At 40.8% G+C, this 18,923-nt stretch overlaps 1 protein-coding gene across 1 annotated transcript in view; it reads left to right on the plus strand.

Annotated features, from left to right (window-relative positions):
* LOC132406973 (1-phosphatidylinositol 4,5-bisphosphate phosphodiesterase gamma-2-like) overlaps positions 1-18,923 on the plus strand; it is a 204,665-nt gene that overhangs the window by 111,093 nt on the left and 74,649 nt on the right. The window contains exon 2 of the mRNA XM_059993146.1: positions 18,619-18,771. Coding sequence (XP_059849129.1) covers positions 18,619-18,771 — 153 coding nt within the window. The remainder of the gene's footprint in view (positions 1-18,618; positions 18,772-18,923) is intronic.

The following is an 18,923-nucleotide window of genomic DNA, read 5'->3' on the forward strand; positions in this document are numbered from 1 at the left end:
CATGCCCTGAATTTATTTTTCTATTTTTACAAATAATCATTTCAAGAAAGAACTTTTGAATATGAAAGCAACATACGTGGGGATGCAGCGTAATTGATGCATATTTTTTTCTTTTTTCACCATGATGTACTCCTGGTTTCAATATAAATTAAGGGCAAAGCTTGTAATCCATGACTTCTGATACAAATAGTGGCATTAAGTTAGAGCGAGCTTTTCATGTCAATGATGTCATCACATGTGGGAAATGCAAGGGGGATTTAAACCTTCCTTAGGGTGAGCTGTGCACAGCACTGCCCGGTCCAATTTCCCGATCAGCAAACTTGGCCTGCAAACGTGCCAACAAGGATTTTAACTTTTTTTGCATGCTTTGCATGTAAAAATCATTTTCCAGGTGCAAGAGCATTAAATATGAGATAATGGAATGCTGGGAGCAAAGGTTGGCCAGTCATTGTTCAGAAATGAGTGTGAAAGAGTTGAGTAGCATAATTTAAAGCTGGTATAGTCATGAACAGGCTGACTTAGTGGCGATGGAGCATGAGAAATCCACAAGGTGATGACGTGTAATCTAGTCAAAAGGAAAATAAATTCCACGTAGGAGGTTTCTTGAGAGGGGTAAGTTAGTGGCATGAAAGGTATGCAGCCACTGCATTAAAAAAAGTTATATATTTTTCTGCTGATAATTAATTTTCTTTCAGAAGGAAAAACCCTAAATAACCTGAGCATCATTACACCATTATTTGAGAATCAAAATGCAGATTAATATCTACAGTTGCTTCACTTGAAAGGCTGCCAGGTTTATCTGCCCAAGTTAAGGTCAGGGTTCTGCCTGGAGGGAGGAAAAAGCAACTCTTATTTCCTGAACTCTTCCTCAGTACTGGTTCAGATGTACCTTCTGCCAATTTTCTGAGTAAATTTTGCCATTTCAGGATTAATAACTGTTGTTGCTTTTCTAAGTAGTTGAAGGATAATAAAATTGCAGCTCTTGGGGGAGGAACAGACATGATGAGCCAGATTAATTAAAGCCATTTTAATCACATTTACATGTCCTCTGTGTTATGGTGCTATAGATCTTATTTTACTGTTCTGTCATGACAAGATAGTGCCAAGAATAGATGCGTATCACATTATTCAAGAATGGTACAGTTCTGAACTAATTGCCAATGATTCAACCTATTTTATCACCTGCAATTTGTTGGTCTCTCAAGTCTGAGATTGTAAATGTGGTTTTAAAGCTGACTGGTGTAGCAGAGACTATTTATTCATTCATGCAGTCCCCTTGTGTCTCAAATGGCATTTGGCTTTGTAGATAAGGAAATTGTAGTTGCTAGGCTAGACTATAGCCTGTCTAAAGATCACATCTTTTGTCAGTCTCTACATCTTTGCCTCTTTCCTTTCTTACCTGTCAGTGCAAGTTGTTTGAGGCTTTGTGTCAAAGTCAGCCTCCTCTCCTCACTTTCAACATCTCCACAATATTTGCCTGCTGATCTTGAGATTTCTGCTGGCCAAAAAGTCCCAAAGATCACCAAAGCCTCTAGGTTGTGGGCAGTTCTTGTCTGGTATACAACCAATGGGGTCGTGCAGGTGAAAACCGCCACCTTCGTTCTCTCCTGATTTGGATGAAGGAAACACTGAAATAAGTACAGGAAAATCTGGAAGCCCTCAGAGGTCTGGCAGCGTAAAGAGAAACAGAGTTAAACATTCAAGACCTAGACCATTCAACCGGACAGAAGAAATGTTTAACTAAATATGAACACGAGATTTTGCAGGTGCTGGAAATCTTGAGCATCACACACAAAATGCTGGAAGAACTCACCAAGTCAGGCAACATATATGGAGGGGAATAACAGTTGACATTTTAGGCCAGGACATGAAAGGAACATAAATTTACTTCCTCCTCTATTTGTAATAAGATGTGCATTGTCACAAATTCTGACCTCTTGACATTTCTTTTGCTTTTCCAACATTTTCTTATGAAACCTTCCTGTGTTTTGATCAAAGTCAGGGTGAAACAAAAGAGCCAAACTACATTTGAGTAAACTAATTTGCCTGAGATGGGCATACACAGAACTTGCTCAATAGTAGCAAGGCCTGCTTTACATAAAGCTTGTGCGGTTACCATTGTTTACTCGTTTTTAAGCAAATTAGTTATATACAAATTGTAGAAAGCATCGAGAAGTTCTCCGTACAGAACTATTTTGAGCCTTGCAGTCTCTTCCATGTTATTTTGCATATCAAAGCCAGCCAGGAAAATGGAGAAAATTCAGTAACATTGTAACTGATGACACATTGGGGTTCTTTGAAGAGGTGCATCTACATAACAAGTTTTATATGTAAAAATTTCAGGTTGCTGTTTTGAGTAGAAGATAACTGATCTGTGCTCTCTGATTGGTGCAGCCAAAAGAAGACTTCGAGAAGATTATATCCCTCATTTCCTCATCATTGTCATCATTATGAGCCATGTTGTACAAGGTGATCATAGTCTCATGACCATGATTGCTCTTGTCAAATTTTTCTGTAGAAGTGGTTTGTCATTGCTGCCTTCTGGGCAGTTTCTTTACCCAACAAATGGCCCCAGGCATTATCAATACTCTTCAGAGGTTGTCTGCCTGGCGTCAGTGGTTGTATAACCAGGACCTGTGATATGCAACAGCTGCTCATACAACCATCCACCACCTGCTCACACAGCTTCACTTGACCCTGATCTGTGGACGAAGTAGGTGCTACACCTTGCCCAAGTTGGACCTGCAGGCTAGCAGAGGGAAGTAGCACCTTACATCTCCTGTGGTAGAGATGTGTCTCTGCCTCATCACCCACCATTTCCCCAAAGATCACATTTTTCCAATATTTTGCAGATGTATTTTCCCAGTTTCCTCGAAATTTAGCAGTAAAGGGTAGCAAGATGGGTTAATACCTTTACGCAGTAATTGTGGGTCTGGAGAATTTTTTTCCACTAACTCAAGCAGGTTCATAAACTTCCATAATCCTACCTCATCGCTCACCACTGGGCCATAATTCTCATTTTACATATAAATTCAGTGGGACTTTTATTAGGTACTTCCCATGCCTAATAAAGTGGCCACTGAGTACACGTTCATGGTCTTCTACTGATATAGCCCATCCACTTCAAATTTCAATGTGTTGTGCATTCAGAGATGCTCTCTGCACACCATATTGTAATGTATGGTTCTTTGAGTTACTGTCACCTTCCTGGCAGCTTGAACCATTCTGCTGAGACTTTCCTCAACATTTTTACCCACTGCATTTTTTTTTTGTTTTTCATACCATTCTCTATAAACTCTGGAGATGGATGTGTTGAAAATCCCAAGAGATCAGTTTCTGTGATACTCAAATCACCTTGTCTGGCACCAACGGACAAAGTCATTTGGATCATATTTCTTTCCCTTTCTGTTGCTTGGTCTGAACAACATTTTGACCATGTTTGCATGCTTTTATGCATTTAATTGCTGCCACACAGTTGGTGGATTGTATATTACATTATTGAGAAGAAGTACAGGTGTACCTTATAAAGTGGCCACTGAGTGTGTAAAGTTATGCAATTGCCTAAATATTTATAAGTGTGACTAGTTATTAATTTCTCAGTTTTTTTAATGTTCCCATCTTTGGAAGTTTTCACAATTAGCTAAAACATTAACTCTGTTTAAACCTCCATGAATGTTGCCTAGCCTCCTGAGTTTCCAGGATATTCTCTGTTTGTTTCTGATTTCTAGCATCTGCAGATTTTTGTTTGTACAGGCCAGTTCTAGATGTAATTCAGTTTTCATTTCTTCATAGATCCTATTGGTCTTTCCCAGTATTCTCCATTATTTCAGATTTTTAGCAACTGCTTTGTCTGTATCTTGTTTCAACACATTTTTGTTAATTTTGTGTTTCTCACCTCTGCTTTTTCTTTCTTTAAGCCTCCTCGTGATTAATGGTTATTAATCAGTCCTTGCTGCCTCTCTCAGTTAACACGAAACCTGGGTCATTAATTTTCTTTTAATCTCCAACCAATCATAGATGATTCTTTGTTCTCTGCCCCCCTCTCCCTCCTTTCTAAGTTAAGACTTGCCAGTTTCCTATTTCTGATGAATGTTCATGACAGTGAAATGTTAACTGTAGCTCTCTCATTAGATACTGCCTGAGTTGCTAGGTCTTTCCAGGATTTTACTGAATTTTTGTTCCTGCAAGTTTCCCAACGTTGCAGATGTGTGTGCTTACAGGATGATGAATCTCAGAGTTGTATTCTGCAAACATACTTTGATAATAAATGTACTCTGAATCTTCGCCAATATTCAGCGCCATTGTGTAATCTTTCTAAGTGGGAGCTCATTTTTATCCCCCTTCAAATATTAATTGTCCATTTTTCTTACATTATAATCTGTTAGAAGCGAAAACTGCAAAAACTCCTCGGTGTCGTTGTCCAAGCACCACTAATGCACCTGACACTTTCACATTTTATTTTTTCAGTTTGAAGTTAGTTGACATCATTGCTGAAACAAGCTTCCGATCATTTGCTTTTAAGTTTTGCACCGTCAAGCAGTAAAAACGAGACGTAGACTAGGTGTACGTACGCGTGAGATGAGCATAAACAAATATTTCAAATGTAACAAAGATGATTTGCAAAATAATATTAAACAAATGCACTAATATGAAAAAGAAGGACTCGTCAACAGGTGCATTTGTGAAAGTATTTCCTTCACCTGTGGCCTGGTTGCAAATCATCTTGAAGTGTCTAAAGAAAGCTCCTTTTCTCACATTATTTACTAGCAGCCATTTCCATGCCTATTCACTGAACGCTTAACATCATTGTACAACTATCACTATCTAGCCAGATATTTTGTAAATTTTCAGATTATAAAAAAATAAAAATTAAGATCAGAAAGTAAACCACTTGATTTTCTGCAACGGTGCTCACCAGCCTGTGGTTTACTGAAACAACCATCATACAGAAAGCTTTTGCTACCACGGATATGGTATCTGGTGCAGCCAGGATATCAGTTTTTGCTGTCCTTTTCCAGAAATGAAACTCTTCAATCAGCAGAATGAATAACTGATTGGGGAGAACAGAAAGGAGGAGACATGAAAGAGAAAGGGCAAAAGTAATAAGTCAAATTTAAATATATAGGAGCAAGCATCTCAATCTGACAATCATTGGGACTGAATGTAAATATGTGAAACATTTCTGCGTAATTCTACGTCTCATATAAATGCAAAGTTAATCCCATTGATAAAGCAGCTGTTGAAAATATAATTTTAACTGAAGATTTATATATTCATAAGGGGTAATGGCTGGTGATAACACACCTCACACTAGTTTCCATTCTTATTCTAACTTTCTCTCTCTCCCAATATTTTAGTGATAGATTATAGACCATGTGACTTCTAATAGCTACTTTATCATCAAACTAATTTTGCTGAAACCTTGTATAAAAGCTTAAAATCAAATGTGAACTCTCCAGTAATAGATTGTAAACATTATTTGTATTCCGTCAGTACTGCACATTTTCATGATTTTCCTGTGTTGAGTTAACTCCTGCTTTTAAATTCTATCAGCCGTTCCAATTGAATGTTCATGAACTTGGAACCAGTCGAAAATAAGCTCAACTATCTCATTTTCCTGGAGTTAGGAATACAAAGGCAAAGTATTGCACATGTTGAAATTCCGAAGTAAAACAGACCGGGCATTCCTCAGTTACACAAGAATTCTGCTCCTGAAAACAGTACTTAGATCAATTTCATTTGTCAGAAATGTCCATTTTCTTTAGCTTCCCATATCATAGTTCTCTTCATACATTTCCAATAATTTTTTCATCTAAAAAATGAATGAAATGTATATCATTTCCAAAATTTATTATCAAAGTACATATAGATCACATGTACAATCCTAAAATTTGTTTTCTTGAAGGCATACACAGTAAATCCAAGAAACATATTAGAATCAATAATATCAGGGCATACGATTGTTAATTAACATCATGAAACATTATTAATATTATCTTGAAAATGCCTTTAAAAATTTATGGGAGAATTTTGAATAAAGTTAGATTTCTGTAAGTCAGTTCTTCTATAATCCAGAAAGGCCCTATATTTTGGAAACACACAAAAGATTAAATGGTAATGTGTTTGTATTTCTTACACTTCAGCACACCCTTTTTCATGACGCCTCCATTTTGGCAACATATATGAATGGACGCAATACTCTACAGTCCTTTCCTATCCTCCACTGTTCCAGTAAAGTTGAGGAACAATACCCTGTCAAGAACATAGAACAGTGCGGTATAGGAACAGGCTGTTTGGTCCATGATATTGTGCCAAACTTATTAAAGAAGTAATTAAATGCATAACTGAACTAATGCCTTCTGGCTACATAGTGCCCATAACCCTCCATTCTCTGCAGGCTTATGTGGCCTATGCAAGACCATCTTAAATACTTCATCTCTCAGCAAGGCGAGTTGTAACATTATTTTGTTAACCTTTGCCATTTAATTGCTCATGGCTTCTGCTCAAACAAATCTTCTCATTTTGTCTCTCTTCCCCTCTCTGCATTCTCGGTATCCAAAACTTGTTATCTCTAAAAATTCGTTCACAGCATGTGGGCCTCAGGGGTCAGGTGTTTCAAGTGGTCCACCTTGGCTGCAGTTGACACACAAGCCTGATGAGAAAGCATGGTAGGTTTCATGCTCCGAGGTGCATCCGTGAACCAGGCTGCTTGTCACAACAGTCCAGTTGTAGATGATTGCTATTCGTGAAATTAGATTTTCTATTTCTGGGCTTGTTTATTCATTTGAAATTAAATTTCCCAGGTGGGATTCAAACAGCAAAGTTTCCAAAGCAATAGTCCGAACCTCTGGATGCAGCTTTAATGTGATGTGGTGAAAGTACATCAAAGTGCTATGTTCAGTGAAAACAGAATATGCTGGAAACACTCAGAAGATTAACACAAAGTACCCTGCAGATGCTGTGGTCAAAGCAACACATACAACACGCTGGAGGACCCCAGCAGGTCGGGCAGCATCCGTGGAAACGAGCAGTCAACATTTCAGGCCGAGTCCTGACGAAGGGTCTTGGCCCGAAACGTTGACTGCTCGTTTCCACCGATGCTGCCCGACTTGCTGGGGTCCTCCAGCGTGTTGTACTCAGAAAATTAAGTAGTGTATGTGGAGGGAGTGAATGAGCTAACATTACAGAATTAATCCAAAATGTTAACTCTGTCATTCAACAGACACTGCCTGATCTGTAGAGCATTTTAAGTTTTGTTTTATTTAAATTAGGATATTACTTGGACTGTGCATCTTGGACAGTATCCCTCTAAAGATACTGTGCATCTTGTACATTCTCAGATGTGAGAACTGGTTTGCAGTTATGCAGACAAGTTCAAAGTCTTTGTAAATTATTCGAACCGCTGTTAGTTATCCATACCCGTGAAATCTGATATTGAAATAAGCAATATTGAGGCTTATCCGGAATGCTTATTTATTTGCTTATTAGTGATATGACGCGGAGTAGGCCCCTCAAGCAAAGCCCGACAACACCGATTTAACCCTAACCTAATCATAACGAGCTTACGAAGACCAATTAACCTATTCGTATGTCTTATCTGAGGAAAACACACGCCTCCTACGGGGAGGACATACAGAGGGAACGGTGATTGAACTCTTAACGCCAACACACCAGGCTGTAATAGTGTCACATTAACCACTGCACAACCATGGCACCTGGTGTGTAGCGGCATGCCTCTGCAAGACTGATTAAGCATAATGAGGTTGGTCGTTCTCTTCAGAAGATCCATATTATTCCACTACTCAATAAGGTGCACTTACACAGCAAGAGGTAACGGAAACCTAGAGCAACGTGAACTGGTGATCACTTAGACTCCATTATAGGTCCCATACTTTTTTTTCAGGCAATCCATTGATACCCATCTGTTCCTACTGCTCCAGTCTCTTCACATTTCTTCATGCCTATCTAAATAAATTACTGGAAAAAATATTTCTGGAGTATAGGAAATTCAGGAAAATGAAATTAGTTTTGCTCAAAATGCCAGTTGTTAAATTTGCCATAGCAAACAAGCTTTGACTGAATATGGTTTTTGCGGCAAATCTTTTAACTTTGAGATAGAAAGGAGGCTGTGGCGCTCTTGGACCCCCAGGCAATGAATTGACAGCTGGTAGCAACAAGCTATGACCAGAAAACTGGCAGTTCCTTCCTGCATTCTTTTGTGTCGCCTGCTTAATAAAGAAATAGCTATCTAGAAGCCAAACCAACCGAGAAGATAAAATGCGAGTTTATGAGGTATGGCAGATGAAATTGAAAGCAGTTTTACATCACAGTGGCTTGTGGGTGAGCAATGCAGAAATAGTCACATTTCAGTAACACACACAAAATGCTGGAGGAACTCAGCACGCTAAACAGTGTCTGTGGTGGGAGATAGGCAGCTGATATTTTGGGCTGAGACCCTTCATCGTGTCCGGGACTGATTTTTTTCAGCACTTTTTGTGTGTGCGCTGTTCCAGATTTCCAGAATATCTCTTGTGTCCCTAAGTTCCACACTGTATCCCATTTGCATTATTGCAAATCTTCCATGTTTTAGCTGACTCGCATTGAAAGCTATGATTATGAGCTTGGGTTGGGGGGGGGGTGGTGAGGTAGTTACTAAATGGGTAGGTGAGAGAGGGTGGGTGGGTGTAGGCTCATGAAGCGCTGTGAGAAAGCAACCACAGTAGGGCAGGAAAATGGTAATGGCCTAAAATAGTGATCAAATTGCAGAGGTTCGGAAGGGCTGAATCTGACTTTAATGAATGTAGTAACACACATTCAAACCTAGTTCCATGGTAACACGAGTGAATCTGCAGATGCTGGAAATAAATAAAAACACAAAATGCTGGCAGAACTCAGCAGGCCAGACAGCAACTATGGGAGGAGGTAGTGACGACGTTTCAGGCTGAAACCCTTCATCAGGAGGGACTACTCCTGATGAAGGGTTTTGGCCCGAAACGTCCTCACTACCTCCTCCCATAGTTGCTGTCTGGCCTGCTGAGTTCTGCCAGCATTTTGTGTTTTTATCTAGTTCCATGGTAGACTGCTTTTAGGATTGATCTTCTTTAGTCTACCTTGGGATATGTTGAGCCAGTAACCTTTGCACTTTATGTAATTCAGTCAAATCCACATCAGTAGTATTATTAAACATTTTGTCGAGCATTTAAAATACTACTATTTGTATTTTGAGTGGGATCTCTGTGAAAATTTCTAAATGTAGTCACCAAATAAAAATTGTTTAAAAAAAAAGGCTTGCAATAACTTGAGGAAAGATGGAAGTGATACAAGTCACATCATCATTTGATTAATCAGGCGGGAAAAGTCGTGTTGAACACCCAGGCGTTAGGTACTGACTGTGCAGGATTTACAACACATTTACACATCCTGAAGGCTGAAAGAAATTAATTCACTCCTTTCTCACATTACATCGAGCTAACTGCTTCATTGTTAAGACTGCTGTGACACCAACTGCTTCCTTGCGCTGTTCCTATTTCAGTCGTTGAGTGTTTCTCTCTCGCGTTGCTGCAACATGGCAGCAGTTTCTTTACTTGCTTTTTGCAAAGCAAAAAACCAGTTTCTGTTGGGATTAATTTGCAGCTTTTTCCTGTGAATATCGCTGGAGAGGAGGATAACTGATAGTTAAAGGGTGGAGATAGAAAAGTCGCTTTCGAAGTGTTTCATTTTCCTGAGTAAAAATTGTTTTACAGCTTGTGGCATGCAAGTACTTCCTCTAGGCTCAGTCAATGAATTTACCTTGTAACTGAAAGAAGGGACCAAGATATTAAATCAAGACTTGATAGTGTAGTCCTCAAGTATGAAGACAAGCATTGAAAATTCAGTTTATTTGTTATATCCAGCAGTAATGCAAATTTAGTTAAAGCCATTATAACACCTAGTTGAAGATTTTTGATCCCTGCCTTGATGTTTAGTGCTGAGAAATGGATAATTGCAATGAAGGAGTAAGGTATTTTCCTGATGCCTTTTGTGATCTGAGGGTTTTCCTGTGAGCTTTACATGTAGTTTTGATGTGGAATGGCTAATGTAATGTGGGAATTGTTTTGTATTCAGGAAAGTCCCACAAACCACAAAGGAAAAGTATTGTGTTTGTATATAAAATGTAGGGTAGAATATTTGCTGCTCTTTCAATAAAAATTATTGATGTCTGGGTAAGAAGTTTAGCTGAGGAGATAGTGGCCTCCATTTCAATGTTTCATCCACAAGATAGCTCTTTTGGAACCAGTGCTCGCATAGTACTGACCTAGTTTTATGCACAGCTTCATAAATTCACCCAGATGTGAGGTCCATAACTTAAATAAAGCTGACATCTTCATTCTTAGATCACTACAGCCTTATAGATGTCCACTTGAATCAAGTGAGAGTTGTCATTCAAGAAAGCTGGAATGGGCTGTAATAGATACAACGTAAGGCCAATTTTGAGATCTTCTTTTTGATTTTGTGTATTAAATGTCCTGTCATTTGCCCCTCACTATGCAGATTAAATGTGAAATGCATTGACAGGAAGGCAGGCACAATGTTCTGGCTGCATTTCAGCCCTAGCAGGGGGCAGTATGGCACCTACTCTGCTCATAACTGCTGCTCTGTGGACACAGGGGCATGGGGGAAAGCGGTCATGTTTGGGCAGGGTGCTTTTAGGAATCTTCTTCTCATTGGTCTGCTCATGAATCATTCACAGGTTCAGAAGTGTAGACAGGGTCCGTGAAGGCTCTCAGAGGTCCATTTGGATTTGACTGTCAGCTCCAGTTCAAAGGTTTATAATCACGCACATGCTGCTGGAGAGGAAGAACATGGTGATTCCATAGACCAGGGGTTGGCAACGTTTACCACTGAAAGAGCCAAATGGACCCATTTCCCACAGAAAAGAAAACACTGGGAGCCACAAAACCCGTTTGACATTTAAAATGAAATAACACTGCATACAACGGTTTTTTTTGCCTTTATGCTATGTATAAACAAACTATAATGTGTTGCATTTATGAAATTGATGAACTCCTGCAGAGAAAACGAAATTACATTTCTGCGTGCAACAAAAACATTTTGAACTCTGAAAAAAAGACGTTGGGTTGAAGGTTACTCCATAGTTAGCCTACCTTGGATCGAAGAATTAAAAGAAAGCGCGCACTGGCGGGTGTCAGGCATTGGCAGTGGTGATGTATATTAATAGCGATAAAAAAACACATTGTAGTGGTGTGCTACACGCAGCGCTAAAATAACGACACTGCAGTCAAAGATAACTTTATTCGAACTAAACAGCCTTGCTTTTAAGCCTCCCTCAACCCGCCCCCCCCCGTGGGCGTGGATGCTCCAAAAGACACGTACTCACAAACCCCCGTAGGCTATCTCCCTTAGCCGGAATGGTGGCTAATTGTGAGCCGGTTTGGATGTGCCAGGAAATGGGGTCTCCACAACGTTTTATTTAGATTGTACAAGATCACCATAATCTTCAAATTTCGAATTACATTTCAAAAACTAACAAACCACGGGGAGCCGCAGCACAGAGATGAAAAAGACGCATGCGGCTCCGGAGCCGCGGGTTGCTGACCCCTGCCATAGACATTCCAAGACCAGAAGACATCACAAGGGGTGGAACAAACCCCGAACACAGCCAACAACATTTTAATTTAATGATATTTTCTTGAAAATATTTTAAAGGTATATTTTAAATAAAGCAGACAAAAACATACAAAGTATGGGCCTGGGAATAAAAGTCAGAAAAGAATTATACCGTAGTGCCCAGAACTACATTTAATATTCCAAATGCAATCTAACCAATTTTGTACCAGGAAAAGGAGAGATGCAAGAAGACTTCCAGTAGAATGGAAGGTGGAGGAGGGATGTAAATTAGTTTATCGGTGTCACGTGCATCGAGACAATAAATAAATTGTCTTGTATACCTTTTTTCAGATCATTACAACAGTGCATTGTGGCAATACAAAACCATCAAGAGACCATTATAGAGTACTAGGCAGCTATTCAATAGTGTTTGACAGTGGAGAAGAGGTAGTCCTTGAACTTGGTGGTATGTCCCTCAGTCTTTTGTGTCTTCTGCTCAATGGTAATTGGGAAAAGAGAGAACGTTGGAGGTAGAGGGGATCCTTCATTAGGCTGGCTGTTTTAACGAGGTAGTGAGAAGTGTAGACGGTCTATGGAGGGGATGGTGGTTTCTGTAATATGACAAGTTGTGGCCACAGGAACTCTGCAGTTTCTTTGTAGCTATGGGCAGAATAGTTGCCGTGATGCATCTGGTTAGGATACTCCCTTTGGTGCTTTGATAAAAATCAGGTAAAGGGGGACATGCCGAATTTCCTCAGTCTCCCAAAGAAGCAGAGGCAGTGGTGAATGAGTTGCCAAATGGAAATGGGAGGCAGGAACAGTAACGACATTTAAGGTGTATCTGGACATGAATGAGCAAAGTATAGAGGGATATAGAATTAATTCAGGAAAGTGAGAATAGTATAAATGGTCAGTATAGACAAGTGGCCAGTTTCTATGTTGTATAATGTTATGATCCTGACCGTATCAGTACATTAGGCTGTTAGGCCTGTCTAATGAACAGTTATTAGTAAGATGGTTATGCTCTCTTGGCAGGTTAAACTGGTACATGCAGGTTAAGAAAATAAAAAGAAAATGGAAAAGGTCATATATTCGTAGAGTCATCGAGCATTATTGCACAGAAGCCGTCTCTTCGGCCCATCTTGTCGGTCTCTGCTAGCTTTAAGCATAGCGCCGCCTGCCTGCACCCAGATCACAGCGCCACCTGCCTGCACCCAGACCACAGTGCCACCTACCTGCATCCAGACTATAGCCCTTCATACCTGTCTCATCCATGTACCTATCCAAGTTCTCTTAAATTTTAAAATTGAACCTGCATTCACCACTTCCTCTGGCAGTTCCTCCAGACTCTCAGCATCCTCTGAGCGAAGAAGACCCCCCTCAGATTCCTCTTAAATATGTTCCCTTTTGCCCTTAACCCATGTCCTCTGTGGAAAATGTTAGAAAAAAAAACTAAGCAGATTAGAAGCATAAGAATGTCTGCAGATGCTGAAAATCCAAAGCAACATACAGAAAATATTGCAGGAACTCAGCAAGTGAGGTGGCATCTATGGAAATGAATAGGCAGTCAACGTTTCAGGCTGTGACCCTTCATCAGGACTGGGAAGGAAGGGGGAAGAAGCCAGGATAGAAAGGTGGGGGGGGGGGATGGAGGCTAGCTGGAAGGTGATGGGTGAAGCCAGGTGGATGGGGAAGGTCAAGGGCTGGAGAAGTAGGAACCTGAGAGGAGAATGGACCATAGGAGAAAGGGAAGGAGGAGGGGACCTGGGGGAATAATAAGCAGCTGAGAAGAGGTAAAAGGTTAGTGAGGAATTGAGCAAAGGTTGGGGTGGGGGGGATTTTTTTTTACCGGAAGGAGAGATCAATATTCATGCCATTAGCTTGGAGGCTATCTGAACAGAATATAAGGTGTTGCTCCTCCATCCTGAGGGAATGGGAAATGGAATTAAAATGTTTAGCCACTGGAAAGTCTTTGCTTGTAACAAATGGAGAGGAGGTGCTCGACGAGGCGATTGCCCAGTTTACAACAGGACTCGCCAGTGTAGAGGAGGCTACATCAGGAACACCAGACACAATAATCAACCCCAGCAGATTAGCAGGTGAAGGACTGTTTGAGGCCCTGAATGGAGTTAAGGGAGGTGTATGGACAGGTATAGCACTTAAGCCATTTGCAGGGATAATTGCTGGGGGGGGGGGGAGATTTGTGGTGAGTGGAGGGAGATGAATGGACAAGGAAATTGCAGTGGGAGCAATCTACCCCCCCTCCACCCCCCAAGAAAGTGGAAGCAGATTAGGCAGTTTCTGTAGAAAGATAAATATTTAACGTCTTAGACAACGGACCTTTCACCAGACCTGGGAAGGAGAAAAAATAGTTTGGTCTGGGTAGCAATAAAATGTAGGTGAAGCCAAGAGGTAAATGCAAGGGATTCTGCTGATGCTGGAAATCTTGATGAACTTGTGCAAAGTTCTAGAGGAACTCAGCAGGTCAGGAATCATTGGAAGAAAGGATGAACAGTCAACATTTTGGCTCAAGATCCTTCATTGGGACTGGAGAGGAAGGGAGAAGAAGCCAGAATAAGAAGGAGGTGGGAGAAGGAAGGGTACACGTTGCCAGGTGATAGGTGAAGCCAGGTAAGGAGAAAGATGGGTAAGCGGGGTGTTGTGATGTGGGAAAGCCAAGGGAATTTCAATGATAAGGTACTATGGTTGAATAAGCTGATGTGGTCTGGTATACTGGGACATGTCCTGAAGACCAGACCATACAAGGAAGGAAACGGGATAAAAAGGAATGCAAGGGGGAAATGATTCAGAGTACGGTAAATGAAGTTAGAGAGATAAGGTTAAATCAGAAGATTGCACTATACCCTAGCAGAATTGGGATGAAGAGTTAAAATGGCATGGAATTGGAAGCTCAGGGTCACTCCTGTGGACTGAACTCAGGTATTCAACAATGTGATCATGCCATCTGTGTTTAGTTTCTCAGTGACAGTGAGGCCCCTCATAGTGGACTGAGCTCTTGACTGCATCTCTAGTTCCTGCATCTTTGCTCTCACCTCTTTTTAGTTCGGGACAGGATTTCACCCGTCTTATTCCTGCAATTGCAGCCAGTTGGAAGCAATTTACAGCTTTGCAAATAGCGATGCAAATAATGATCAGGACAGTGGGGAAGAATAGCATGTGAATCAGATTTTAATTTTAAGTGTCTAGCAAAGAGCTAGTGCTATTCCAATAGGCTGAATGGCATCAATAACACCATTTATGATGTATAGACATTTCTGTTTTGTCTTGCAGTACTCAAATGAAACAGATGCCAGGCACTCACCTCAGTAAGTTTTGAAGATTTCATCTTAATTTTAGAGATAAATATACTTCTCCCACTTGTGAGACCATTTCACTGTTAAGGAAGGGACATAAATAGTATGCCATTATGAGTTTGGCATCATAGCATTACCCAAACTGCACACTCTGGAGACAAAATGCATCAACATTTCAATGATCAAACGATGACAATAGGAAAGGAACCCGGAGAAATTTCCTGCAACAAGGCAGTCTGATTTGCGTTCCCATCTGGTAACTTGTCTTCTCAATTTGAGGGCGTGGCACATATTATTATCAGAAGTACGGTCATTTGGCTCAGTAAAGGAAAGCAAAGCAGCTAGCAACTTCTTGTGGTCAATTACAGAACCATAGCGAAGCACCAAGTGCAGAACATTGAACTTTGTTCAGGAAATGGTGCATGTAGAGGAACTTAACACGGAAGACCAATTTTATAAAGGGGTGTGGAAATGTTCAACAGAACGTGTTGAAATGGATATCATGGGTACACACTGTATGTGAGTGTGACAATTCATTACTTTCTGAAAAGGCTTGAACACATGAGGCTAAGTGGAAATGGGAGTTCTCTTTATACTGCACCTAATCAAGATACTCATTAAATGGCAGATAATCAGATGATCAAACTGTGCAGAATTGCTCTGGCTGTTGTGTCTTCAAACAGTATTTACATCTATTGGGGTACTGACAATATCAATGTTTTCAATAATGCCAGTAGACACTTTGTGAATGATGTCAATGCTCACGTCACTTCACTAAACAATTGTCACGAATGTTGGTCTTTGTATATTTTAAGGTAACTGGTAAATTAGTTTATTGTTGCCACATATACACCAAGGGACAGTGAAAATCACATCTTCTATGCTGTTTATATAGATCAATTCTTTAACTATTAGTTTTTGTGAAGATTAGCTTTATTTGTCACGTACGCCAAAAATGAGAAATACAGTGAAGTGCATTGTTTTGTGCCCACACCAACCCGAGTCTGAGGAGCACCTGGCAGCTCTTGCCATGTTTCTGGTGCCAACGTAGCACGCTCACTACTTACTAACCGTAATCCATACATCTTTAGAATGTGGGAGGAAACCAGAGCACCTGGAGGAAGCCCACACGGTCATGGCAAGAGACTACAGACTCCTTACAGTCAGCAGCGGGAAATGAACCCTGGCACTCTAATAGAGTCATGTTGACTGCTACACTATTGTGCTGCCCTTCGATTGCCTCAATTACACGGTGCATTGAGGTAGTATGAAGCAAAGCAATTACAGAGAACAGAATAAAGTGTCACACTTATAGATAAAGTACAGTGTAGCTCGACAATAAAGTGCAAGGCCACATTGAGATAGATTATAAGGTCAAGAGTCTGTCTTGTAAATCAGGGAAATGGCGGGATAGAATCAGTCTTTGAGCCTGGTGGTGCATATCTTCGGGCTTCTGTACCTTCTGAATGTGGTGGGGGGAGAAGAATGTTCATGGTGGGTGGTGTGTTTAGTTATGTTGGCTGCTTCACCAAGGCAGTGTGCTGTAGACAGATGTAATCCATAGAAGGGAGGCTGGCTCCTGCGATACTTTGAACAACATCCGTAACTCTGCAGTTGCTGGCAGAGCAGGTGCTGTACTCAGCTGAGGTGCATCCAGATGGGATGCATTTTATGCTGCTTCGATAAAAATTGGAGAGGGTCAGGGAGAACATACTGAACTTCTGTAGCCTCCTGAGCAAGTTTGAGATGCGGGTGAGCTTTCTTGGCTGCAGTGTCAGTGTAGTTGGACCAGGTCAGGCAGGAGCATTAGCGATGTTCAAGTTGAAGTTTATTGTCATTCAACTATATACATATACCTCCCAATAAAACAACATTCCTCTGGACTATGCCACATAAAACTCACACATGGCACAGAAATAATTCAAGTAAAGTTAAATTAACAAATAATAAGGTGCATTTACAACACAAGTCAAAAAGCGAACAGTATTAAGGTACTAATGCTTCATATGTGATGAGACCTGGATGGTAGCAGGGAGTTCAGTAGTCTCACAGCCTCAGGAAGAAGCTGCTTCCCAGCTTAACGTACCTTGACCTAGTGCTACAGGACCTCCTGCTTGATTGGGGGAGGGGGGGAGTGGTGGCGGTCAAAGATATTGTTGTATGGGAGGGATCATTGACAATGCTACAGGCCCCATGTACACAGCACTCCTGATAATCCTGAACGTTCCTGATGTTCATTCCTGGGGACTTGAAGCTCTTGAACTTCTTGACCATAGCATCAATGATGTCAGTAGAGGCATGTCCACCACCTCCCTTCCAACTCTTTAGATGGCATTAAGGGAAAGGTTGTTGTCCTGAAACCATGTGACTTTGCTGTCTATCACCTCCTGATACTCTGACCCATTGTTATTTGTGATATATGGCCGAGTACATTGGTATCATCTGTAAACTTGTAGTTGGAGTTTAAGCAGAGTCTGGCCGTGCAATGGTGAGTGTAGAGGGAGTTTTCAGCAAGGGAGTGGGTTAGACGTTTGGGGGTTGCATGTTTTTGTTTCTTTTTCTTTGTTTCATGGCTATCTTGAGAAGACGAATACTCAGAGTTACATTCTACATACAGTCGGCCCTCCTTATCCGCGAGTCCTGCATCCATGAATTCAACCAACCGCGAATCGCGAAAACCTGGAAGTGCTCTTCAGCACTTGTTCGAGCATGTACTGACTTTTTTCTCTTTTCATTATTCCTTAAACAATGCAGTATAACAACTATTTACATAGCGTTTACATTGTATTAGGTATTATAAGTAATCTAGAGATGATTTAAAGTATACGGGAGGATATGCGTGAGTTATCGTGGATCGGAATCGAAAAAAATCAGAAGTTCCCTTACTAAGTAAGTCGGAGCAGGTACACCCAGTATTATTTAGCGTCAGTCAGTCAAACGTTTGTCTTAGTATATAGTATATATTTTACCTTTCTGTGCACATAAAACACTTAGGAATGTATGTTTCAGCGCCGGGCTCGGGAACGGAAGTTCCCGAGTTCAATCTAGTGACAGACCACTCCCGAGTGCGCTCTCCAACGTGCCGGGTTGATGTGGAGGATCAAAACCCCAAAGTCAATAATTAAGCCACTGCGTTGCTTAGTAATAATTGTAGCTTTCATCGGGGCAGGGCCTTTCTCACTTTATCCTTTAAAATTGTTCCGATCGTTGACCGACATAGCCTAACACTTTTACAATGACTGATGGCGTTTCACCTCTTTCTGATCGTTTTATTATTTCCACCTTATTTTCAATCGTGATCATGATTATTTTCGTGAACAGAAACACTGCAGATTCAGAGCTCTGCCGCCAAGTCCTAATGTCCACCGCACTGAGACAGGTTGAATAAGGGAATTGAGCATCTGCTTTTTTTGGTATCTGTGAGGGGTACCGGAACTAATCCCTCGCGAATACGGAGGGCTGACTGTACATACTTTGATGATAAAATGAACTTTGAATCTTTGAGTAGAGTAGGGGACTGGGGAGGCAGCCTTTTGGGGCACTAATGTTGCTGCTTACTCTTACCAATTGGGTCTTTTGGTTGGGATGTCAAGGATCTAACTGCAAATGGAGATATTTAGTCCCAGGATGAGTGTAAAACATTCTCACCTAAAAGCTAATGTGCAGTATCTGACATGAATATTCTCTTTGCTCTTAGTTGATTTACAAGAGATCAAAGAACTTCGCCTTGGGAAAAACTCAAAGGACTTTGAGCAGATTTCAAAAGAACAAAGAGACAAGTACAACGATGATGTCTGCTTCACAGTGTTCTATGGATCTGAGTTTGTTCTGAACAATCTCAGTTTGGCAGGTGAGTGGTCAGACCAATAGAAAATAATTCATTGTCATTGTCCCTGAGTCCTTGGTCAATGTAGTGAAGCCATTCTCCATTTTGAAGATTCAAGCTGAATCGACAGAAGATCTTGTTAGGAAGAGCAGAAACTCCTGGGAAAGTAAAACTGA

This window comes from Hypanus sabinus, chromosome 17, assembly GCF_030144855.1.
Source record: "Hypanus sabinus isolate sHypSab1 chromosome 17, sHypSab1.hap1, whole genome shotgun sequence".
NCBI classification, from domain to species: domain Eukaryota; kingdom Metazoa; phylum Chordata; class Chondrichthyes; order Myliobatiformes; family Dasyatidae; genus Hypanus; species Hypanus sabinus.